The 26213-nt window shown below is 36.3% G+C and overlaps 2 protein-coding genes across 6 annotated transcripts in view; one reads left to right on the top strand and one right to left on the bottom strand.

The window, feature by feature from the left end:
* Positions 1–10980, top strand: part of RALBP1 (ralA binding protein 1) — a 29107-nt gene extending 18127 nt beyond the window's left edge. For all 3 annotated transcript variants that reach the window (XM_039339210.1, XM_039339209.1, XM_039339211.1), the window contains 6 exons: positions 1374–1535; positions 2628–2759; positions 3702–3809; positions 4824–4945; positions 5583–5703; positions 8258–10980. In XM_039339210.1, coding sequence (XP_039195144.1) covers positions 1374–1535; positions 2628–2759; positions 3702–3809; positions 4824–4945; positions 5583–5703; positions 8258–8539 — 927 coding nt within the window. In that variant the 3' untranslated portion in view covers positions 8540–10980. The remainder of the gene's footprint in view (positions 1–1373; positions 1536–2627; positions 2760–3701; positions 3810–4823; positions 4946–5582; positions 5704–8257) is intronic.
* A 4037-nt stretch (positions 10981–15017) lies between these two features.
* PPP4R1 (protein phosphatase 4 regulatory subunit 1) overlaps positions 15018–26213 on the bottom strand; it is a 47069-nt gene continuing 35873 nt past the window's right edge. For 2 of the 3 annotated variants that reach the window (XM_039339216.1, XM_039339218.1), the window contains exons 11-19: positions 25141–25316; positions 24877–24975; positions 23269–23454; positions 22308–22469; positions 21951–22051; positions 19215–19335; positions 18990–19124; positions 18196–18337; positions 15932–16095 (exon numbers count right to left, since the gene is read on the bottom strand). In XM_039339216.1, coding sequence (XP_039195150.1) covers positions 15932–16095; positions 18196–18337; positions 18990–19124; positions 19215–19335; positions 21951–22051; positions 22308–22469; positions 23269–23454; positions 24877–24975; positions 25141–25316 — 1286 coding nt within the window. Of the gene's footprint in view, positions 16096–18195; positions 18338–18989; positions 19125–19214; positions 19336–21950; positions 22052–22307; positions 22470–23268; positions 23455–24876; positions 24976–25140; positions 25317–26213 lie in introns of all 3 variants that reach the window. The other variant, XM_039339215.1, reaches the window with a different exon arrangement.

The raw sequence follows: 26213 nt of genomic DNA on the forward strand, positions 1-26213 counted from the left end.
GGTCACTTTAAATGAATGCAATATGTTCATATGCTTTGCACTCTGGTTATTTAACTAGAGTTTTAGTGTTATGAAATTGAAGTCAGACCTTTTTGGAATTTGGAGTTTTTCTAGATATTAAATATAGCAACATTAGAAAGTTGTTAATAGCTAAATACCACACAGTAGCTCTTTTTAGCATCCTTATGGCCAATTCTGTTACATTTTAAGATTCCTGAGAAGTAATAGAACATAGCTGAGGATTTCCCCACCAATGTTTTGTGGTGGAGAAAGGGTTAAAATAAGTATTTAAAGCAATTGCCATGTTAATTTATAAATACATAATATAATACTTCTAGACTTTTAAAAGAAGGTTACATTGGATTAAAATGTAGACAGAAGATTTTGCAATGACTAACATCAGTTTGCCAACCTGAAATATGTGATTGATTAGTTTGATTGACTAGATTGATTAGTTTGAATCCAGATTTATAAACAGTAATTTGAACCTGACTCAGTCAGATTAATCATAGTTAATGTTAAGTGGTGTTTTTCTAAATTTGGATGGCATGAAGCAAAAGCAGAAACAGAAATCCCATTTGGCTGGATAGGGTCTCCTGTTTGAGCAGGTGGTTGGATAAGAAGACCTCCAAAGTCCCTTCCAACTCTATCATTCTGCTTTTTGAGATTGGTATGGTGTTTGTATGGCACTCTAAGAAGACTATAGCACAGCTTTTCTCAATTGTTATTCAGGACGACATATCCAACAAAGCAGGAGTGTTGAAAAGATTGCTGCTCTAAACTAACAAGGGCCACCTTTGTTCATATAATAGATTGCGGCCCATATCGCTTGGACATTTCACATTATTTTCCATTACAAGGTGGTAAAGTATGTGCTCAGGACAGATGCATTTAGAAGAGACTATTGTATGTTGTTCACACAAATAGGTCAAGTTCTTTGTAAGGCTCACACAGCTTCAGCAGCTCTCTCCTGTTTGGGGCATAGATGTAGTTACACACGGCCATTTCTGCTAGGACTGTCGCCATATGGCTGTGGTGCAGGACAGCTTTCTAAATACCTTTGAAAACCTTGCAAAAGATCCAGTTGCTTTAATACTCTAATGCAAGGGGTCAAACTGCTGGCCCACAGGCTGGACGCCTCATCCGGAAGCCATGTTCACCCCATTGCTGGCAATGGCAAAATCGTCCCCATACATTGAACGAATCACGTGACGTCGCAATTTTGTCATGTCTGCTCTAATGCAATGTTTCCCAACCTTCACAACTTGAAAACATTAATACTGTAAGTGTGTTTAGAAAGGAATGTTTTGTTATTTTGCAAGAATCTACACAATGAATGACAATACTTCTAAAGTGGCACTGTGTCTTCTTAGATCAGCAACCGTGTCCTTTACGTGTTTTTCACTCACGTGCAAGAATTCTTTGGAAATGTGGTCCTCAAGCCAGTAACAAAGCCTCTTCGTTGGTCTAACATGGCAACCATGCCAGCATTGCCAGAAACACAGGAAAGCATTAAAGAAGAGATTCGAAGACAGGTTGGTCCTCTTTGAATGATTAGAACTTTCTGAAAATTTGATTGAGGGAATTATTTCCATTCTTTTTATCACTGATTTATGGCCCTTTTAATTGAACAAAGCTAGATTTATGGTATGAGGGTGAAGGAAAAAAAATCTTCAAGATTTTAGATTTAAGAGAAGAGCTTACAAGTTCACTTATACTTCAGGTAGCCTGGACATTTTAAATTAAGGCTTGAATATATAATTTTCTCTTACATACTGTCCTCATTTAAGATTTAATTCTCTCTTGTTTGTGTAGTTCCTTGACTTTTTTTCAACCAAAGTTGTATTCTTTTGTAGATTGAGGTCAAATCTCATAATGTTGAACAAATGGCCTAATTTTCATATTTTCTAATTAAAATATGATATATATTAACTAAGAAGCTTTCTCAGTACCTCCAGCAATAGACAAAAATTGATCTTCAGGAAATTTTACTTGCTAACTTAAAAGTGACATACTCCATTTGTGAAAAAATAGAATTCACTTGCCAACTGCCTTGTACTGTGGCTGTTCATAGTTACAACAGTGCTAAAAAATAACTTAATGATCCAGGCATGTATTTTTACAACCTTCACAATTATGTTTTGCCATTACAATTGGTTAGTACACATCCTGTGCCTGACCCATATCTATCTATCTGTCTGTCCGCCCATCCATCCATCCATCCATCCAGATTGGACAGGAAAGAATTATAAGAGAGTAAGCAGGCATACAATTAGAATACAAGTGGAAGGAATGTGCTAGAACTGGCTATTTTACCTAGTGTGCTCATAGTCCCTGAATGTGCTCGGTAGACAATCTATGTTACTGCATTCCTTTTGATTATATTGTGTGCCTACTTATAATAATTTCTCTCCAATTAATGTAAACAAGACTTTAATTCCCTTGCAATCACCAGCACGATAGTGAACATTCCAAAGGGAGTAGAGAAAAAGGAAAGCTGATGTAAAATATCATAAGCACAATCACAGTTGTGTGTGTCCACTTAGCAACCAGGTTGTTGTCACAGTAATGTTAGCTAAATAAGGACTATCTGCATATTTAATAATGTTTTTGTTTTTTAAAACTAGGAGTTTCTTTTGAACTGTTTGCACCGAGATCTTCAGGTAGGGATTAAAGATTTATCCAAAGAAGAAAGATTATGGGAAGTGCAGAGGATTTTGACAGCTCTGAAAAGGAAGCTAAGAGAAGCTAAAAGACAAGTAAGTTTGTACTTTTCTCATATAAAATTGTGTGGATGGAATGTTGATTGTCCAGTTTATAACAGTATAGTTAAAATATGGGGCTTTTGTTAGTTTTGATACCAGATATTTTTTATTAGTTTCTTGGTTTCACTGGTGCTTTGATTCCATTGGGTAAAAAATTGAAAAGGCACTTTGTCAGGGCTTCTACACCAGGACCTAAGTGATTCTACTGTAATGTTCACATCATCTGTTGATACTTTTTTCACAGTTTAGTTTCTGTTTAGAATAGACCTACTATACCATTGATTGTTCTTCCTATAACAGTGTTTTTCAACCTTGACAATTTTAAGGCATGTGGACTTCAACTCCCAGAATTCCACAGCCAGCAATGCTGGCTGTGGAATTCTGGGAGTTGAAGTCCACATGCCTTAAAATTGTCAAGGTTGAGAAACACTGTCCTATAAAGAAGCTTTAGGTTTCTGGATGTGATTTCAGTTTTCAGAGTTTGATTGTTTTGATCTTTGACTATAACTACTTTATACTACATTTACCTTGTATTTTATTGGGCATTGCCTAATCAGGAATTCTGGGAATTGAAGTCCACAAGTCATAAAAGAGCCAAGGTTCCCCACCCCTGGAACTGCTTAATTATGTTCCAGCATGTAGGAATGTTTTCTAATTGCTGCACTGCCCAAATCTGCTTCTGATATGCCAGCAAAAATTCATGGTCTATCAATTTTGGGAAAGTCAAAACACCCATTTTCATTCAACTACCCTCTGCCTTATAAAAATGAGTGATTGATTTGATCTGTAAATGCTGCTTTAGGAAGCTTGAGATAACATATGTAGTTTCCCAATATTGTTGTAGGTAAATACCCTGCAGGTTGCAATCTAAATATTCTTGCATATTAATGTATGATCCCTTGATTTGAGTTATTAGTCAATATTTTTTCAATACAGGAATGTGAAACAAAGATTGCGCGAGAAATTGCTAGTCTTTCAAAGGAGGATGTTTCCAAAGAAGAAATGAATGAAAATGAAGAAGTTATAAATATTTTACTGGCTCAGGTAGTATCTGTTGTTTAAAGTATTTTCATTCTTAATGTTTAACTGGCAAATAAGTTGGGGACTGAAAGAGATAATTTCTTCTTGCAAACGTGTGTGTGTGTGTGTGTGTCTGTGTGTGTGTGTGTGTCTGTGTGTGTGTGTGTGAGAGAGAGAGAGAGAGAGAGAGAGAGAGAGAGAGAGAGAGAGAGAGAGAGAGAGAGAGAGAGAAGTGATAATATAATGCCAATTCTAAGTGTCCTTAGGGACTTGATGAAATTATTGTGGTTGACACAGAAAGTAGTTGATCTGGAATCTCTGGAATCGGAGTTGAAAATAGCAGCAGCATATGTGTTTCACCACTGATTTATAACTGAAAAAGCTGATTCTTGTATGTAAATTGTAGATTCAGAAATTCAAGACCCTTTGAAATAATAAATTAGTTGCACTGATGGAACTCCTTATAGGATAACATCTTACCATCCCTGCTAGTTCTTCACCGCCCTGCAGCAGGCCCCTTCTATTTCTGTGTTTTGCTTAACCTCCTGTTCTCCAAAACCAATCCCTGACATACTGCAGCAAGCAGCCACAATTTCCTCCCAGTTTTTCCAGATGTAATAGATGAAACTATGTCACAAGCTTCACCTACTCCACCAAACTTCCTAATTTAGGATTCCTAGTGCTTCAATTTATCATGGAGCTACCAAGATATATTGTTTAGGAAATGAAAATATAACCACATGAGAAGAGCACCTGCACTATTATGGTTTCATGCGCTGTGTTACATCTAGAAAAAAGGAGTTATTTTTGTACAATGTGCAATAAATGTCTCAGTCTAAACAAATATATTGAGAGGCATATAAGGGCATTATATGTACAGTGGGCATTGCATTTTCCTTCATCCCTCCCCATTTTTTCTGCATTTTTTTCTATTAGCTACATGAGAAGCTATAACCAAGAAAAAAAACCAATGTCCTGAATCAAGATTTGTTTATCATTTCAGTAAAATTCCTCATATGATTTAATTATGTTTGATAGGAGAATGAGATTTTGACTGAACAGGAAGAACTGCTAACAATGGAACAGTTTTTACGTCGACAAATTGCATCTGAAAAAGAGGAAATAGATCGTCTCCGAGCAGAAATAGCAGAAATTCAAAGGTAACCCAGCTTCTGCTTTAGGATTAACCAGTGGATGGAAATTGCAAGTAAGCTAATTCCAGTTAAACATTAGAAGAAATCTTCTTATAGCGTAGACTCTGGCTGGCAGTGACTGCCTAAGGAAGTGTTGGATTCTTCTTCCCTGAATGGACTTAAAACCGAACCTGCAAAGTTATTTTTTAGGGAATGTTGTAGCATAGCCTTTTCCATCTTGGCACCTTTCACGTATATTGGAATTGCAAGTCTGAGGCCAAGGTCCTTTTGTGTGGAAGTTCTAAGAGTCATAATAATAGCAATAACATCTGGAGGATATTCAGATGTTATTGCTATATACAGCAGCATATTCTGGATTCTGAAAGGAGCAAGGGCTTGGGCTAGGTGGTCTCCATAGTCCATTCCAGCCAAAATTCTATGATGCCAAGCCTACTGAATTTAAATAATATTCTAAACATTGTTTCACCAGAACAGTTATAAGGGATAAGCTTTTAAGCCCCATTGTAATTCTTGTCCATGAGCATTTAAACTCATTAAATCGTGTTCTGGAGTATGTTCATTGTGTGTGCATGAATCTGCTTGAAAAATGTTGTATAGCAAACCAAGCCAAAAGTGATAACAAAATTTACACTTGCACATCTAGTCGCCAGCATGGTCGCAGTGAAACTGAAGAATATTCTTCTGAGAGTGAGAGTGAGAGTGAAGATGAAGAAGAGTTACAGATAATCTTAGAAGATTTGCAACGGCAAAATGAAGAACTAGAGGTGAGGTGGCTTTCTTTGCAGTAGATACTCACTGGCTTCTTTATTCAGGCATGGGATTATACGATGCAGCATATGACGAAAAAGAAAATTTCAATCAAAAATGACAAACTTCGTAATATTAAAAGTTACTTAACTATGGAGTATACCAGCACATTTCCCACATGGATTAGATGAGCTTTGTGGTAAATTTCCAAATTTATTGTTTTGTGTCCAGTGGTGTTGTAGAGAACATAATATTCTGTCATATATTAAGGCAGGCCATTCATTTATCCTGCCCAGAAGCAGCTCTGTATTTTGATACTAAGCTTGGTTAAATGAAACTTTCGCAGGCTTATCTGGAGATGATATGGGCTCCACTTGGGACCTTGTGCATGCCAAATACGTGCTCTGTGTGCAGTATAGAAACAAACAAGGCTTCTTCTTGTAAAGTTTTTTACTCGTTACTTTGGAGTACAGTCTGCTGAATTCCCCACAATTTAAATCTAAGCAGTCTAATACAGAATTTGCATTGTTCTTGTCATCTCTGCTTATCCTTTTCTAGTTAATTTAAACCCCTAGGAATTAGAGATGAAAGAATTAGAAACAATGTTGGAATATATAATACTTAGGTTGACATGACACCTGTTTACTAAGCAGGCAAGATTTATTTTTATTAAAAATATTATGAATAAATAGTTTGAGTTAAGAAATCTTCAATGGATTCCATTCAAGGTTATATGTGAAGATGTTGGATTATTTTCCTGCTTCTCCCTCTATCAATAGACTTGCAGGGCAGAAACTCCTGCGTCAGTTTGATTAAATGTTGCTTCTGTAAGCAGACTGTTAAACGCAAACTAGCATCAACAGTTTTCAGGATCGAACCATTGTGGATAATTTTAAAACAAAATAATAAGAGAAAATAATAGGAAAAACTCCTTTTTATGGGATTTTGTTATAATAGCAGAGTTTAACTGAATGAGCATCAGTGTTTTAAGTGTTGAGTAAGAACTGATTTTTTGTATATTTAATCAAACAGTAAACCAGGAAATTTAAAAATGGGAAGAATGGTCAGTTGAAACTAAAGCATTGAATTGTATTATTTTCACATAAATATAGCAAATTAATTGTTCACAATTTAGGCACTTATTATATTTGCTCTGATGCAGTCATTTTATAAATTAAACAAAAATCTGAATTAGTGTGAGTGTGATATCCTTATAGTCCACAATGATTTTGTAGTAGAGATGTCATCTGGACAGATACTTGATGGAAAAGCTCATCAATAGGACTAAGACTGGCTCCTGTAATACTTTCCATGTAGTTTATCATATGATTTAAGAACCAAAATATATTTCTCAGCATTCTGGCTTTGGAATTCTTATTTTAAAATTAACACTATTGCTGAGCTATGTTTTAGTGATGAAATGTAATAAAACAAAAATAATTGAATGAATATGTTAAATCTTTTTAAATTTCTGCCAGCCTGTTTTTCCATGCTGTCCTTTTCTTTCATGGAAGTTTTTTTTTTTTTAAGGACATTCTGGAAGAAAAAAAATGCCAACACTGATCTATGTTACTCATACAGGAAGTTTCATAAGATTTCTGTGGGTTTCCTGGTTAAATGTCATTGAAAAAGTTTTTCTGTCTTTCCAATAAAGGCATTCCATGTTGCTTTTCTACTGTTTAATAAACTCTTCCAGTTAGATGAAATCCAGAATATTGTTCAGAGAGAGGTTTCCCGTTTCAATTAAAACATGTAACTGAAATAATTCTTTTCTTTGATTCTTAGAATAGATCAAGTGTCATAGAAAATCTGAAGGCCTCCCAGAAATAAACTCTGTAATTTAATTGTTTATAATTGGTAGTGAAAACAATAGACATATATAAAAAGCAAAAGCAATGACACCACTTTGTAGAATACAATTTATTTCAACAATCTTTGAGACAGCCTGAAAAATTGATCTATATTATTGCTCCCTTATTATAGCTAGAAAGAAAGCTAAGGGAGAATTATTTAATTAGGCCTTTGTAGTTTGCAGATGTGCCTTTACATCTCTAAGAGTTGACCCCTCTGAACTGAATAAATCTCAGGGTTGGCATGGATGCCACCGTGAAAGCTTCTGAGTTAATGGCTAAGGTGTGATGTGTACTGGGGAACTACGGTACTTCATATCCTGTTAATCCCATCTCTCTTAACTTCTGTTGAGTGATAATTCCTGCAACAAAAGTACAAATAAAAGTTTCTTTTTAAGCACATTTAAAAAATGAATATATATAAATAAATAAATAACAGTTACTAAGATCTGTGAGGAAGGCTGGGGAAAGCAGGAGCATATCTTTTTTTTTTTTTTCCCCTTTTGAATCTGCCATTGTCAATTGCTCACTTCTGCTAGGGCTGGATTATTCCAAGTGCCTCCTTTCTTCTTTTGTTCTGCCTGATGAGACCCCCGCTTGTCTCCCTTCCAAGAGAGAGATGCAGCGAGGAATACCTTATTAATGATTCATTAGTTCCATCAGTAGCTGGCTGTGTATAAAGCTCAAGTGGCCCTTTTTCCCCTTTGGCTGGCTCCTCTAGGTTAAGAATAACCATCTGAACCAAGCGATTCATGAGGAGCGTGAGGCCATCATTGAGCTGCGAGTACAGCTTCGCCTCTTGCAGATGCAGCGAGCCAAAACGGAGCAGCAGGTGCAGGAAGAGGAAGAGCTTGAGAAACGAGGGGGCCCGATGCAGCAGCAGCAGCCGCCCCTGCCAAGAGACAGTGTCCCAGAGACAAAAGCTATGAAAGAGCAGCCGAAGGCAATCCAGGAGTCAGTGAAGCCATCTCCAAGCAAGGACAGAAAAGAAACCCCAATTTAATTGGACTTCTGAGCGCTTGGATTCTTGCCTGTGCAAAGCCAGGACTGTGCAACTTACTGTAAATCTGTGGCCTGTACATTCTGTAAATATTTTCTCTTTTACCTCCTGGGGATATTTTGTCTCCGTCCTATGTGTGGCTTCTGCCTATCAGGCTCAGGTTACTTGGAAAGATAAAGCAGAGAGAGAGAGAGAGAGAGAGAGAGAGAGAAACAGACAGATAGATGGCAGGAAAGGGCAGCGCTGTAGTTACTCAGCCTGTCAGACGTTAGCTTTGGCTGATCTTTGGGAATTGAGGGGATGATAGTACATTTTAAAACAATTACATACTCACTCCGGAGCAGATTTTCAAATTCTCTCATGCATTATCTGTCCAAGGGCTACTTCATATGAGATATTTCATTGCACGGATGTAGGAAAAAGTACATTCTCTGCTGGGCATATACCAATGTATCTGGTAATTCTTGACTACCAGAAACGTCAGGTAGAGTTAGAGAAGGTCACAGTAGAGGAACATTTTTCTCCCCCCACCCCCGCCTCTCCATTTGGTCATCTTTCTGGCCACACAAGCAGACAACCATGTTTCTCTCTGACCAGCAGAAGAGGGGAGAGCACTCTGTGCCATTTGGGGGTAATCTAATTTAAATGGAAGTTTGGTAAGAAGCATTTCCACCCTGGTCTTGAAAAGAAACTTCCTCTTAGCATAGAAATGGCTTTTATGAAGTTTTTTTTTAAAAGGCTGATACATCTCTAGTCAGTGCAGATGTCTGTTAAGTGTTTATAGAGAAGCCACAGTTGGCACAGCAAAATAGATGTTTGCAAGTATGTTCCACAGTGGTCTGTGTTGGGGATAAAGAAACTATAAAAAGTGGCTGTTGGTTAAGAATGGGGAGGTCCAATCCATATCTCATTCATCTATTTGCTTTGTAATTTTTTGCTCTCGTTCTTCATAATTGTTTTTATTCACTCTTACTTGTGCCTTTCAGTAACAAAGGAGCTTTACAAAATAGATGTGCCCGAAACAATGGAAGATCTTCAAAACTTTAGTATTATGTAACGTGTTCTTTTCATTTGACTTTTTTTTAGAGCTTTATGAAAGTACATGTAAAATTAAGCTGAAAAGATTGATAAGCACATATCCATAAATCCACTATGAACTCTTGAACATTGTCAATGCAGCTATATGTAGAACCAATTACTAGGCTTGCCAATTAATTAGGAATAAGAATGGAAGCACTTTGTAGGTTTTATAGCAAACCTCATAAAGCTGACCTTTTTTCCCCCTTTCTTTTGATAATTTAAAGAAATTAGTGAATGTTGTTGATTATCAAGGTTCCATGATTTAGGATAGGGAGTTGGTGCTGATTTTTGTTGCACTCTTTCTTTGATGGATTGAGAGCACTTTGAAGTTCAGTGCAACATAGAAGTGTGCAAGCCTCCATCAGGATCTTGGAACCGAGGTGAATGATAAAAAATAATCTCGGCCATTTTAGTGGGTTTCAAAGAAGTATTACATTCAGAAAGGGCTCCATAATTGTTATAGAACTTGTACCAGTTCTTGGTACACATTTGAAAGTGTGTTGTAAGTACTTTGGAGGTCCTCTCAAGCACAATGCAATGGAGGGAAGAAGGTCCATCTCCAAGCCCTTCTTAGTGTTTCCTAAAAAAAAATAAAAAAAATAGGGAAGCATATTTATGACATTTTGTGTGCTTAAGAGGGTGATTCCGATAAATTTTTTAAAAAGCTGGTAATATATACCCATAAATTTGTGATGGAAATGTTCAGCTGCCTTATGCTTTAATTAGTTACCATTGCCAGCAGTGAATTCTTAACAATAAATTGTGGCTTTTCAGAGCTACATCATTTAAAATTCCAATTCAATTTGAAGTGGATGATGTTAATTGACTCTATAGGGTGCTTATAGTATTTAGTTTCTGTCTGTAATATTTATTTTTATGTGGTGGGTGTTTTTTTTCCTATTGCACTGTTGTGAATCATTGGCCATGATTTAATGTTTGTACAAATTACTCTAAAATGCATTCTAAAGAACAGCTTTTTTTAAAAACCTTAAAGAAAATTTATGGAGGGTGGTTAAATGACAGTTGTATGTAGATTTTATTTGGCCTGTTACATACATTTTATATTTCTGACAGTATTTAAACCTTTTTGTTTTGAATTCATACTAATTTCTATTAAATTGTCAAACTTTTATAATCAACGTTCATCAGATATTTTGATATGGCTAATTTTTGTTTGTCAAGAACATGTTAATCAAGAAAATAAATTTAACAGCCATGTGCTAATGGGTTTATTGAATTAAAAATGTTAAGATTCACAAATAAATTCTCTGGCCCACGTTCGAAGTCCTGATGTGGTAATAACCAACTGAATTTATGAGAGATGTTTGTATTAAATAAATGCAATTCTACCAAAAAACCAAAAGGACAGCAGATTAGTAATTGTGGTTCTTTTTAACTCACATTTCTGGATTGTACTGTGATTCTTCAGTCTAATCAAGAATCAGAATTGCTCTCTGGCAGAAAATGGTGAACTAATGAGGTAAGGCAGATACCTCATTATCCCTCATTTGGGATACAAAATGCCTGTTGGCAAATTTGAAAGAGTTTTGAGTGCAAAGCATTTCTGGAATGTTCGCAACAAGCTGATTTGAACTTAATTCATTGTAAGCTCAAACTGCTCTGAGTTCCAAATGTTTTATCCACTCTCATGAAGAGAAAGCAGCTCAGCAATGAGACCTCATTTTTTTATTCATTCCCATTTCTTTCATTTATGAATTTTCTGTAGATTAGTAGACACGTTATCTATGCTGCAAAATCGAGTGCCCTGCTGCTTGCTTCTGCAACCCTAAATTAGTTTATGTTATCCGACAGCAGAATCTGTTCTCGGTTCAAAAACAAAATCGGAAGCAATATTATGTTATATGATGATTTAATACAGGTCTGATTAGAATGCCATACACTGTTTTAACTTCAGCTTGCTTACAACTTCCACAATATCCACTCTTGCTGATGGTCCTTCTATTCCAATTTGAGAAGAAGCTATGAAACTTGCAATGTTTGTTTACATATCTTTTGGGTTAAAAAATCAAAAATATACATATGGTCATAAAGCCAGCTCCTGTACTAGGAAACTATAAGAAACCCATGTTATGTTAACTCTTCAAAAACGGAGCCATAGCAGTTTAAAAACTAGAAGACAAGAGGTTAAAATGCCTGTTTTGGATGCATTGATTAAAAAATGCCGGTCAAAATTGTAAGTTACATAGAAGGAAACCTGATGCAGAAGAATTATTTCTGCAAAGGAATTATTTTGCTAAAATGTTTTAACGATGTAGATGGAATGATCTAGTAAAAAGTATTTATTTACACTTTAAGGGCACTTTTGAAAGTAAACATTCCTGAAGACTAGGTAACTCATGAGCCAATTTTTATGATAGTGAAAATGCAATAAAGAATATATTAAATGGACTATATTGTCACAACAGGTATGTGCAAAAATGGGATTCAGTAGGACTAGGGTGATTTTCAGTTTGGATATAAACGATGTTATGAATGATGGTGAATATACTTGTCCCAGGATAATGTTGCAGAATCCAATCTGGGTCGGATTCTTAAAAAGCCACATACAACAGGCACCATATAAATACCACACACAGAACAGCCCAAAGCACACACACTGCTACAGGAAGTTCCCTGAAGATGGGCTCAGGCATGAGTCTGAAAGCTCAGAAGACAAAACTTCTGGTCCCGGTGACCGACCCAGATTGGATCCTGCATGAAAGAAGTTATAACTAGGAACTCAATTGTTTAATTGGCATTTTGATGTAGGCTGGCTCACATTCAGGGAAAAAGTCCTCAGTTAATAAACTGATGAAATTTGGATTGATAATGCCTAAGCAGAAACTTTTTTTCTGTCCATTTTGATTTAGCGTGAGAAAACAGCAAATACCATGTTAGGAAAAGGGCTGCACAAAGTATTCAACAGAACTTTTTCATAAAGCCCTCTCTGAACGGTTAGGCAGCTTCTTTGCCAGTCTTGATCAGCAACTTTAATACCTGTCTCTGCAAATATCCTATGCTTCACTAGCGGACCCAGGAGAAGCATAGCCTATGCAGCCCCTATAAACAGCTGAGGCCACCCTTTGAAGCATGGCTTCTTTAACATATCAAAGAGAGAGTCTTCATTCACACAATCACTTTAGGAATATCCCAAAATTGCTTTGCAGAGCCGTAATTCAACTACAGTGTACCTGAATGGCCAGTTTGCAATTTGAGAATGTTCTCTTCAGCTGTAGTAGAGCAATGCATGCATATGAAACCCGAACAACTTTGCAGATAGTGCAACACCAACTGTCTATATCTCTGCCCTGTGCTATTGTCCTCCCATCAGCAGGAGAATTAGGCTAAAGAAGATATCACAATAAAGGAAGGTAGACCACTCCCCAACTCACCTGAGCATCCACTGAGAGAATGCAGCTTTCCCAGGGAGTGCCCCTTCAAAGCATTTTGAAGTGATTTTATCAAGAACAGTGACAAGTGCCAAAGAGCCATTTTTCTCCTTGTCATTGCTCAGCTTTCTTGCAGAACTGAGATGAGAATATTTGAAGAGAACTCTCAACTTCTTGCCCACTTGTCCAGTGAACTAGGAAACAGCAATGGGTATGAAGACCTAATGTAGCTAATATATTGAGTGAATATATATCACATTTGTCTTATCAAATCTATTATACCATTAACAACTACATCAAAAAAAAAAGACAAAAACTGGGACTTAAGTGTTTGGATTTGATGTTGGAAGGTAAGTAGAGTACTGGGCACATATAAAAGAGAACAACTGAAATGGGTTTTCCAACAATTATGCTGTTTTTAAAAACAGGCGTGCAAAAACCCTAATGTTCATATCTAACGAGTAATATGCTGGTAAGATCAAATATTTTTCCAGAAATGAGAACACATGCCTACTATTAACAAAATTGTGATATGAATGTTATAGCAGAGCACTTGAATATGATAAAAGAATAAGCCATATATTCAACTAGGCTACAGTTTTCTTAGGAGGGTGGTAACTATGAATATTGGCCATTCCTAGCGTATTTCAAACAAGTTGGATGTCCTATTAAAAGGCTGGGTAGTAACTATATTAGGTTTTTCCTTTTTCAATCATCTGACCCGGTTTGAAATCTTTAATTAAACAGTTTGTGTGCACATGCATACCCATATGCTTAAACATAGCCCAAGGCCAGTGGTGGCGAACCTATGGCACGGGTGCCAGAGGTGGCACTCAGAGCCCTCTCTGTGGGCACGTCCGCCATCGCCCCAGTCCTAGGCCTTCAGCTGAGTTTTATAAAACCTTCTCACTTTAGGCCTCCGCCGCCGTGTGCAAAAAAAAAAAAAAAAGGTTCAATCAGCCAATTTCAACTTCTCGCGGGAAAAAAAATCTTACAAAGTTGGAATTGAACTTTCCCACCCAGTCTGCCGTTAACACTGCAGCCACGCCCAGCCAATGAGCCATGCCCACTCAATTAGCCACACCCAGCCAGCGGGCCACACCCACCTGGCACTAGATGATGCATAAGTGGGTTTTGGGTTGAAGTTTGGGCACTCAGTCTCTAAAAGGTTCGCCATCACTGCCCTAGGCTTAACCAGAAAAAGCAAACATATAATTATGTTAACAAATTGAAGGCGGCCTTACAACACGGGTGTCAAATTTGCGATGTCATATGACATGTCGTTGACACATCGCAACTTTTCCCCCATTGCCGGCAGTGGGGCGGGTACAGTTTTGGTGTAATGCATCCAGCCTGCAGGCTGGCAGTTTGACACCCCTGCCTTAGAAGGTCAAGTTATAATTTAAAGGATTCACAGGAGGGCATTTTTTTTACAAGTTCCCATCAATGTTTTACCTGTATTATAAACTAGCCACAGTCTCTTTATGCTGAGGTACTCACATAGCAGTAGCAACAGCACTTAGACTTATATACACCTCATATTGCTTTACAGCACTCTCTGAGCAATTTACAATGTCAGCATATTGTCCCCAACAATCGAGATCCTCATTTTGCTGACCTTGGAAGGATGAGTCAATCTCGAGCCCCATCTTAAGCATTTTGGCATTCATAAATCCTTAAAACAGACACTTACGAATCATCATAGTTCAAAAGAACTGTATACAAACTGAGGCCAAGTCAGATTTCCCCACACGCTAAAATACCTGCATTGCAATTTGAAGCTATGAAAATCTAAACACAAATACTAATAGTACAGCTTTTTTCTCCAATGGAATCAGGACGTTCTACTATTTTTTTAGGAAAACATGGGAATCAAAACACACTGACATAATCATGCTAATTTAAACCTGTATTTTTAGGCACATTTGAACAACGGAACAGAGAAAGGAGTTTTTATATAAAAAAAACTGTTCATAGTTTCATGGGATTACATGGCATTAAGAGAAGGAAAGTTCATTCTTAATAAATTTTTTATTCTGAGAAGGAAAAAACATGTTATCACAACAGTTTGAAATAGCATGATTAAAGACTGCAGCACTCCCACGAGTGGTCCAAGATATGTACAGTATATGAAGGAAAAGTTGCACCTCAGAACCGATCATGATCAAGTTTAAAATACCTGACTAGAGGTACATGTGCTATTAGAGTTCCTTCAGGTCATGACCAGCATGAAAAAAAAAATCAAATATCAGGACACAGGTACTCATTTTTGCTCACAGACACAGCAATATGCTGTGTTTAAGGGTTAAAATCAGATTATGATTTAATGTTGGCACTGAATCCTTAAGGAGAGAAAAATAAAACACCAAACTTCTACTTTTCCCTCATTTACACACATCAAAACTATTCACACTTAAGGATGTGCCCAGCTGCACACAAATTAAGTCTTTTCAAAGATTAAAAACTTTTAATAGCTAATACTGGAGGCAGCTTCTTTGCTTCTCGGTATAAATCCTCCAGTTTTTGGTTCCTAAGAAAGAAAGAGTTTGCTAAGGTAACTCTTTGACAGAAAACAAATGACAGTCTCTGGAAATCACTCCCTTTCTACACTGAAAATGCTCAGACAATTCAAGTTTCACATATTCAGGAAGACAGAAGATTTAAGGCTCTGGTGGCAAATACAATCCTCTGAGCGAAGTTTTTCTAGAGTCAAGATTCAACACATAACAGGTTTTTTCCTCTTGACTCCAAAATTCTTGATCTCAGATTTAGATAACATCCAACTGAAGTTAAGTCTGGCAAGATATTCTCTCCTCCGTGGAAAAGAGGTTTCAGTAATCCATGTTAGGAGCACTTGACGATTGCCTACAATTTTGTAATGTTTGTTCTCTTTTATTAAAATTATATCAACATTCAGGAACTACTTTTAGTAAGTTGAAGAGGCTGTGCTCATAGCATCATCAGAAATTTTGGTACTGGCTGGGTGGATGCTTGCAAAATACTTGACATCATTGTCATTATCCATCTGGAGGGCCACAATTGTCTGCTCTACAGCCTCTTGATGGGAATTAACACACATCAGAAAGTATTCTGTATGAGGGGAAAGAAAAACAAAGGAAATGGGAAGGGAATGAGTTGTAAGTCATGCCCCAATCAGCATGCAGGAAACAGCAAGTATTGGTTAGCAAAAACAGGATGTTGCAGAAATGACATGTAAGTTAAAGTCCACAGGAGCCAAGAGATTGTTTTCTTTTTCTCTCATTTAGTGTTCATATTCTCTTTTACCTCAGTCCAGATAATAAACAAAATTGGATCTACTTCTGCAATCAGTAATTTCATTCTGGCTTCTGGGCCAGTTCCTTACTCTAAACCTAACCTACTTCGCATTTTTAATTAAAAATGATTGATTCAACCTCATGTGTCCTTTTCACCCTGCAGAATTCAGGATGAATTCTTCACCTTGTTTTTTTTTTTTTTTTTCCTTCTCCACCTCCCACTGTCCTTCCATGTTTACAGGTCCTTTCTCACAAATTATGCTTCTGTCTCTTCCTTATTCAATTACCTTCCTAGGTCTTTTCTAAGCTATCAGCTTTGCCAATAAAATCTCTTTATTATGCAGTATTTTCTTTCCAACTCATTTTCTATTCACATTCTTAATCCCATAAATATTTTTCTCCAGGCTGTCTTCCCTCCCTTCCCCCTCTACTAATCTTTTTCAATAATCATTTATCAGGTAACTCTTATTTCTCAGACTGTATAAAAAGGAGAACATTTTTGAAAGGAGTAAAAGGTAAAATATAATCTTATCAAATATATATCCAATTCTGTCCAGTGGATTTACTCCCCATATGGGTGTTCAGGATTGCAGATTTGTTCATGAACACATGCCAAGTATCTTCAACTATAAGGTAATCATAATCAGTTTAGTCACTAAAGCAGGATTGGGCAACTATTTTGATATAAGGAGCTTCTCTTTTTATTGTATTTTGTTCTGAGAGCTAAAGTGGGTACGTATAATGGTATGTGAGAATGGCCTTGAGGGAAGAGGGGAAGATATGCTGCCTACCAGCTTCATAGTCAGAGGAAGAAATTTAGGAAGGACCCACCCTAACTGATCAAGAGGTTAAAAAGAGCAGCAGGAGAGTTGTACTTCCAGACTTGCAAAATGCTGTTAATGTAACCTTACAAATAAAGTAGAATCAGCTCATCTAGTTGTTTCCTGAGTGGTTTACCTAGGAGGGCTGACCGTGTGGCACAAATATAGTAGAGATAGTCCTCAACTTTCAACCATTCAAAGTTATGGAAGACCTCTGCCAAGCTACTAACAAACCATTTTCAAAGTTCTGATGACTGATCATCATACTTTGGGTGTTTGGTAACTGGCCAGCATTTATGGCCATTTGCAACACTCCAAGATCATGTGACTATGATTTATAATCTCTTTTTAACCAGAAACCAATGTTTGGTTCTGGTTTCTCACAAAAAGAAAAATGCCCATTGTGAACAATTTGCTTAATGACATCCACGTTTACTTAATGTCTGCTGCATTCACCTAATGACTGCTGCGTTCACTTAAGGACCACTGCAAAAAAAAAAAAAAAGCTAATAAAATTGGTCATGGTCACGTAGCATGACTTACAACTGTAATTCCAGGCTCCGTTATGGTCATAAGTTGAGGACTGCCTGTAACATCCTAAAGAACAGAGGCAAACCTTTTCACCCATTTGGGGTTTGTTATGGGGAGACTTAAAAAAAAAGTTGATTTAAGCCTCCTCAAGAATTACTGGAATTCTCTTGGGGTCTACCCCTGCATTATAGGAAGAGTTTTTACAGCTGAAACTTCAGACAGCCTTGATCATTAACTGCTTTAATTAAATACTACTTGGAGAAAAACTGGTTAAAAGTAGGAGAAGCAAATTCTGTACTTCCTGAGTATTTTCTACCTACCTATACTAATATCTCCATTTCTCCCTTGTCCAAACCTGACTCTTAGAAAACTTTATAACCTCCTAAATTTTGGCTACCATATTCTCCACATTCTAATTTAGTTCAAAAATTACAGTCCAATTTAAAACAAAGGATTATTCAGTGGCCTCCGTCATTCCCTTCTAGGTAATAAGCAGATAGGAAACTACTTTCAAGATAATAGGAAAGACAGCAAGGCAATTTGATAATTTTAGTACTACCAACCTTTCTCTAGAAGTGTTTGTCTTAAGGTTTTTGCAAGCAGGACTCTAACGTTTGGAACTCTGTCAGAGGCCAAGTGTAGCAAATGGGGCAGTAGATATTCAGCAAAGTGATCCATTGGCAGGCAGTCGTCTTCTATAATAGTCTGAAAAAGAATGATACCTAAAAACAACTGCTTCATTAAATTAAACCAATGTTTAATGGTGGACAGTGAGGTAAGCAGTAAAGGCTTAAAGTAGCATGGAACAAGAATCTATGTCAGATTTGGCCTCTTCTTTTTTTCTTTTCTTTCTAGTTTTGATGTTCTTCTCCTATTCAGCCTCTTCTTTCCCATCTTGTCATAAATACAGTCAGTCAGTTAAAAAAGAATGCTTCTTTTGGGTAATGCAATATGTAACAGTTACACTAAAATCACACTAAATCCAGGCTTGTTTAACTACAAATTTTGAATAGGCCACAAATGCCTGTGATCATATAATCTGCTAAATAAATTATGCTAAACTACAATATGGTAATTAAATTGGCATAATTATTTACTAAATAGTTGGATTAATAAATAATTAAATTAGGTTGAGAAAATGATCAGCATTTACACTAATCCAGAGCAAGCTACTGGGCTTTTTTTCCTCCTTTACGTAAGGAGCAGAGAAACAAGAATAATACAGTCGGCAGCTTGTACCTTATTCCTTTTGTGGCCATTTTCATACATTGCATTTTAAAATGCAAAATAGTTCAGTACTGAAAATGGGAGGAGCCACAGAAAACAGTGATTATGAAGAAGGGAGAACAATTCTTACCTGGCAAATAAAGACAAATGCTTGCCGACCAGACCACTTTGGGCATCTACAGAATCTTTCAATCAGTTCATTCATAAGATCAATCACAAATGTTGGTGTTGGAGCATGGCACAGCTTCTTTACCATTTCACTAACCTAGAAAACATGGTCCATTACGTAAATCAATCATGAAAATAGTTTGTGTGTTCAACTGTTGTGTTCAAGGACTGCTTTTTAACTTTATACCAGCTTGTAGGAAATCCACCGAACAGAGGAAACCTTGTCTGCACAAAGGTTGAGGGCAATAGGTCGCAGATAATCATATATGTCTCTGGGGCTATACAGATCAAGAAGTAAAATCAGCTGCCTACAGGAATAGAAAAAAACAAAACAAGAAGCGATCATTATTTTTAAAAATCACAATGATGATTTTATTACAGTTAATGAAAGTTAATGAATTCACCGTATGCTAATTTATTAAATTATTTGCAACTGTCTTAAAATATAACGAACCTTTGGAGATCACTATTATTCAAACCCCTATGGCGTTTATCATTTATCCTGAGTGCCATTCTTTAGTACTGAAATAATGTTGATACAGGGACTATTTCTGACATCTAATTATTGGAACAATAATTTAGAGCAGGGTCCCCCAGCCCCCAGTCTATGAACCGGCACCAGGCCACACAAACAAGCGAAGCCCCATCCACCCGATGCAGGCAGCACATGAAACCAGGTCCCTTCCGGTCCATGAAAAAAACCTCTCTCCACAGAACTAGTCCCTGTTGCCCAAAAGGTTGGGGGCCACTGATTCAGAATGCTGGTTATTAATCTCTGGAGATGAGTTGAACTTTAGGGAGATAAAACCATACAATGATAATATGATTTCCCAAATACAGTGCATGGGGGCAGCAATATGCCTAAAAACATATGCTGAGGTTTTACAAGAATCTACTATCCCTACTTCTACCATTACTACTGTTACTATTATGAACTATACTAATATGCTGCTCCATAATATCAGAGCCATCACAGAGAATTGAAACCAAGCAACAATATTTTTCTACTTTATGGAAATGCAAGTTCCCTAATGGTTTCTTCTATATGAACACGAGAGAATGGGTTGATTCTAGTTGCCAGTCCTTAAGTTGCCTTGTACCAAGCCATATGGAGTCTGATAGGCACCTTCAATTGCATTTGGAAATTTAGTGGGAGGCAAAGCAGGTTTACCATGAGTGCAAATTGTCCCATTCCCACTTGTCCGCCAAAACATCTAGGCAGGCACAGATCCAGCCAATATATGGTGAAGGACATATTTGACAGTATTCTGGTTACTTGAACCAAAATACCAGAAGCTTCAGATAACATTGTAGGATGTTATGCCAGTCATTGCTTCAAGCACCCTCCCATGAAGAGTTCAGACTGAGGTGAATCTGAGCAATTCTGTTGACAAAGTTGTGAGCAATAGAGTCAAAGTGGCCAGATGGGTGATTTATTTCTACAGGTTTCCCTAAAAGGGAATTCATTAGCTTAAACAAGGCCAATGGTTGGCAGCCTGCCAATGCAATAAGAGATGTTTCAACAAAAATAAAAAAAGCTGGCATGCTACCAAGCAGGACAGTAGCTTTCAGAATAATTTTTCAAGATGCCTTTGGATTCTAATCAGTCTCACAGGCATGCTGAAAAAATAAAAAGTAGTTATAGCCAAATGTTTTGTTTGTAAATCCTTCCCCACCAAAAGATGAAGTCACGGGAATACATATAGAACTATCGTGAGTAGAATAGAGTGTTGCAATAACTTTGCTTGCTTGGTAGTAAATTGGTGTTTTATGATCAGTCACAGCCACCTTAGTAGCCAGTCTGTGAATGGCATTTCCAATCATTTTGTTTAGCATTCACGATATGGTCTGAAAATATCAAATGTATTTACTGACTCAACAATTGTTGGATTTATTGCTGATCAACTCACAGGGGATCCATCACTCATAGGATATGTTAACATTAAATGGCTGTTCTTCATATTTTCCATGCTAGTATTCTTTGCCATCATTTCTGGCAAACTGAAAAGGATGATACATCACAAAGAATTGTGATCTCTCCCAGCATAGAACTTTAAGTCCTGATCTTACCTAGTATATCCTATCTGAAGGAAACCATAAGATAGCAGGAACCATCTGTTCTACTGACACTCTGCTGATTCTGAAGCATTCTTTAATATCTATAGGTCACCCACTACCTTCGTAGCTTGTTCCAAATTCAGCAAAGAATGTTTTCTTGGTTAACTTGTTAACTCTTAGAACTAAAAGATTTGTGCACCGTAATGCCAAATATATTAGTTTAGTAGGAAACCTCTCTGAATTGAAACTCAATTCAGAATAAATTCTGAATAAGGACCTACTTATAAGTAACCATTGATGGGTGTTAGTTATTAATTTCTTATCTGGCAAGAGAAAAATTAAGGAGCTGGTTTTCTATTTTCTCAAAATTTTAACTATGTTCATTTTGAAACAGTAAATGGCTATCTTAATAATCATTTTAAGAAGCATTCCCCAATTTTGTTCTTATTGTAAATTTTTCTAAATACTTTGCTTAAAAATACAAAATATAATAGGGTGGGGATAATAATAATAACTGCAACAAACCAGTATTTATTTCCAAGCATTATACAATGAGACTTTTCAATCATTTCCTTCTTGCCTCAGTCTTTGATGATCTTTATTGCCAAGATGTTATTGCTAAGGATAGACAAAACCTTCCTGAATGGTCTGCAATGACAGCGGGGAAGTATCTAAGTAGCCCATTGGATGAGGTAAGAAGAAATATCCAATTAAAACAGGCCACTTCCAATATGAGCTCCTTGGATTGCATTTTGACTAAGGATACAGATTATCAAGAGAAAAACAAGACTGATCTTGGTTCAGATGTAACAAGCCAGCAACATGCCCTGATATGTGCTCATATCTAATTATCACAAAAACTTACTCAGAAAGCTCTGCTCGGAAACGCCAGTTCCTGCTATTGTCTGTGACCAAGAATTCCTGAAGTTGGTAAAGATACTCCCGTCTTTTATCAGGATGAAGAAGCTGGAATAAATAATTATGAACACTTTAAGAATCGCACAGAAAATAAAAATCTGAGTAAAATCACTGTATAAAAAATGAAGTTGTCTTAAAAGGTGCTTTTAAGATTGTTGTAAGACAGCAATATGCAATATAAAATTACATCAGAAATTAAATTATAAATATAATAATCATTTCATAAATAAATATGACAAGTTAAAACAGAAAAGAAGGAAAAAATAACAATTTATTTTTGGATATATATAAAAGAAGAGGGTACCTTCAAAAAATCATGTAGGTGCTTAAGCACACCAATCCTAACTTCATCGAGATCTTTTAAGAAGCCATTAAAGACTGGAACCAGATCACCTGCAGTGAGCTGATCCCCAAGAATGACTGCAAGTTCATGTATGGAGAAAGCTAACGTTCTTCGAACTTTCCACTGAAAGGACACAAGCAATTATCAATTATACAAAATGGCTCCAGTTAATTTCAAGTACAATATTAAAGCAAAACAAGGGAAGATACTTTTGAATTTTATCAGAAGAAAGTTAGAAAAAACAACTGTGGCAAATAGGACAAACATTTTCAGGAGAAAATTGTTGTTTCTCTCCTGATTTCTTTAAAAATTATTTTGCACTCTTGTCAATCCAGGAACATTAAATCAAGTATTTTTATACCAGAAGCCTTTTTTTTTTTTTTACCAGATTGGATACCTGATATGTAACTTAGTCTCCCTATACTTCAAAGCAAAATACAGGATTGGCTCTTAAATCTCTCTCTCTCTTTTTTTTTGGCCTGTAATTTTACAGTAAAACAATTCCATTCTTTTGGTAATGTCTTGGTAGAGCAGTTTTGTAATAATTACTGAGCAGGAAGTAAAGTATTTTTTTAACTCTTGCTCTTTTTTCTTTTATTAGATAGCCAGATTTATTTCTTAAACAACAATTAAGCAGGATGAATGGTATTTTATAGAAATTACATCTCAACCAGCAAACAGATTGCAGTGTAACTATATTGTAGAGTGAAATAAAATTCCATTAGTTACTTGACTATCTAAACAGAGAGATATAATCTACTAATTAACTTTTCCACTCTTCCTAAATATTTTCACATAAATAAATTCAAGAAGCACAAGAAATATTTGTTTGTTTTTTTTATTACGCCAACGAGACAAATTAAGCTTAATGTAGCACAACAAATTTCCAAACCATCCAAGTACAATGTGAATTGTTTATTACCTGCATGTCGGAAGCTAGTGTCTCATAGGTGTCTTTCAGGCAGTGCCAGTTCTGCCTGCCTAGGGTAAGTGCCACCCCTGGAAGGCTATAGGCACAGTGTTTGGCAATCTCAGTATCAACAGTCTGAGCTCGAGAAGGATCAGTCATCGATAAATACTGGTCTAGCAAGGCTTGAGGCACAACATCCTAAAACAGAAAAACAAAATTTAGAAGTCATCTGAAAGAGCTAAATCCCTCTGCAAAATCAGAAAAGGAGAATGCATGGCTGTATCTTGAATGGTGTAAAAACATGTCATGCATTTACGGTTGCATACTCAAATGAAATTATGAGTTGGCCAATCCAAGCAAATCATCTTGGACCGGATACTAAAATATCCTGTCCAAGATTTATCTGTTTGGATTAAAGAACTGGGAAAAAATTCTCATATCTTTAATGATTTCTCTCCAACCTTCTATTTGCAGTTGCAGAGTCAATTTTAAATGCCTGATTTCTAATTTTATGTTAAAACTGTGAATATTTAGGAATATTATAATCAATGAGTATGCCATATGTCTAATTCTAAAAAACTCAGATTGAAAAATTATATGTATAGGTTGAAACGCTTATACAAATTTGTTACAATCTACTTCACACTGTCCCAAGATTAAAAAGTGGCATCTCAGAAATGAACAAAGATAAGGGATTTGAGGCAAAAAGATGAAAAAAAAGGCTACATGTATGCTGTTTCCATTCTGTTTAGATATATTTAAACAAAAACAGATTCTTGGAAGTATTATATGGCAGTAGCCAAAGTTATGAATGTGCAATTTCCTTCTAAATCATGAGCTTGTCAAAAAGCCAAGAGGAAACCAGTCTATCTCAGTTTCGGTTATGAGGGAACAGTAAAGATTAAAATTGGAAAATAAAAACTGATAATTGTAAGAACAGGATTAGAGCAATGTCTTTAGCCTTTTTCCCCTAGTGTAAATAAAGCAAGAAGGAGAAACAGAAAATACAGCTTAACCTTGCATGTTTATTTTTTGTTCTCTCAAGGCTCACAGAGACCTGGAACATTTAAATTTCAATACTGTGTCAAGTCTCACTAATGGGAGAATAAAAATTAGAGCGGATAAATACTTATAAATATCTATATACCACTAGAACTCTTCTGTATGTAACCTTTAACTAGCTGAAATAGTATCACAGAGCAACAGTTTTTGATTTAAGAAACCTCAAATGGCAAATTTACAGAATGCATCCGTAACCCAGGACTTCCATGGGATTGAAATTTGGTGAATTTATGATTGCTTCAATATTGCCACACTGCTATGCCACCACCTGGAGGTTCAATAGATCAGTCATACCCTTCCCCTCTGGAGTCTAGATAGAGTGGTTCCATCATTGGCTGGTGGTCAGTTGCAGTTAAGCCCACTGGAGAACCAGAACTTGTTCCTATTCCTATTGCTTTTTTGTCCTTGGACTTTCGTTTTTCTGTTTAGGTAAGAAAACATCTCTAAAATGACGACCCAATAGGTTAGGGGCTATCTAGTTATAGTCTAGAGAAAAGGGGTTAGCTTCTATGACGGTATAGCTTCTCTATGAATCTGAGAGAAACATTTAAAATATACCTGAATTTTAGATTTTTTTTCTTCTTCAGGGCTGAAACAACTATTAGTGTTCAAGTCTGAGTCATTGTGAATATAATGAAGAGTAGATTCTACAATGTCCTGAAGGTGTGGAGGGGAAAAAAAGACATTTTTTTAAGAAAGACTTTAATAGTAACTGTGTAGAGCAACATTTTAGGCATATTCACACAGCACCAAATTACTACACAGAATTTCATGTGAGTGTTATACTAATTTAGAAATTTTTAAATTATGTTTTTTCTTTACCTCAACAGCATCATTGATTAAAGGCACTGTGTCATCCTGGATTAATGTACAGTTTAGTTGGTCTTTGATGCACACTTCATTTTGACAGTTTGATAACTTGCCCATGCTTGCCGCAGGTTCCTCTTGAGGATCTAGACTAGAAGCTCGGAGAGCAGCAGAGAGTACCTCCACCTGGGCTGTGTAGAAAGAAGAAATATGTGTAATATATCAAGAAAGGTATATATCAAGAAATGCACACAGATTAGTAATTCAGCATCACTTCTCACAACCATTCTGAACATACAGGTCGGGCAAAGGCAAAGGGAGATATCCACTGGTAACTTTGGGCAGATTCATCCATATCTTTGTGCTCAAGGCAGGCATTCTCTTCAGAGTTTTCCCTGACCTCTGTGAAACTAAGTTAATTCATATGCCAAAAAATTCATAAATGCAACTTAATTTCCAATCAGTGTATTTAGTCAAAAACCAAGTTCGAAAATCATAAGAAATAATTAGGATCCTCAACATTTTTTGAAAATATAAAACACAGAAAAAGATTGAAAGGAAATCTAGTATTGTTCTTTCAATTCTATTTAAGCCTTTTTTTTCTGGCTTTCTAAAGTTTTTCATGAAAATAAAACTTTGGAATTATTATACGGCAATTATGTTACCACACATCTGACACAAAGATAAAGCATGTTATTATATCTATGTGCAAATTCTACTTAAAATATGACTATTGGAGAGTCTTCATAATATAGTAGCCTGTTTAATGGATCAAACCAAAAGATCAAATTATAGCATCAGAACCTAATTTAATTGCACTACTAGTTGTTAAATTCACTATAGATGAAAGCAGCACAGGGAGATAAGCTGTTAATTCTGTCTATTTACCTATTGAGAAAAAGGTCACCTAACTTATGATCTCAGGCTAGCTTTTGATTTCTTTTGAAAAGAAAAAAAGTACCAAAGTTCTTAGATACAGGCGGTAAAATATAAATGTAGTTGTAACCATTATAAAGAAGACCATTAAGCTGTTTCTTTATAGCTATACTTTTCCTTCCTTCCCTCCCCCTCCCTTTCTTTTCTCTCTC

Source organism: Crotalus tigris, unplaced genomic scaffold (genome assembly GCF_016545835.1).
Source record: "Crotalus tigris isolate CLP2741 ecotype Arizona unplaced genomic scaffold, ASM1654583v1 scf7180000017731.4096049, whole genome shotgun sequence".
NCBI classification, from domain to species: Eukaryota; Metazoa; Chordata; class Lepidosauria; order Squamata; family Viperidae; genus Crotalus; species Crotalus tigris.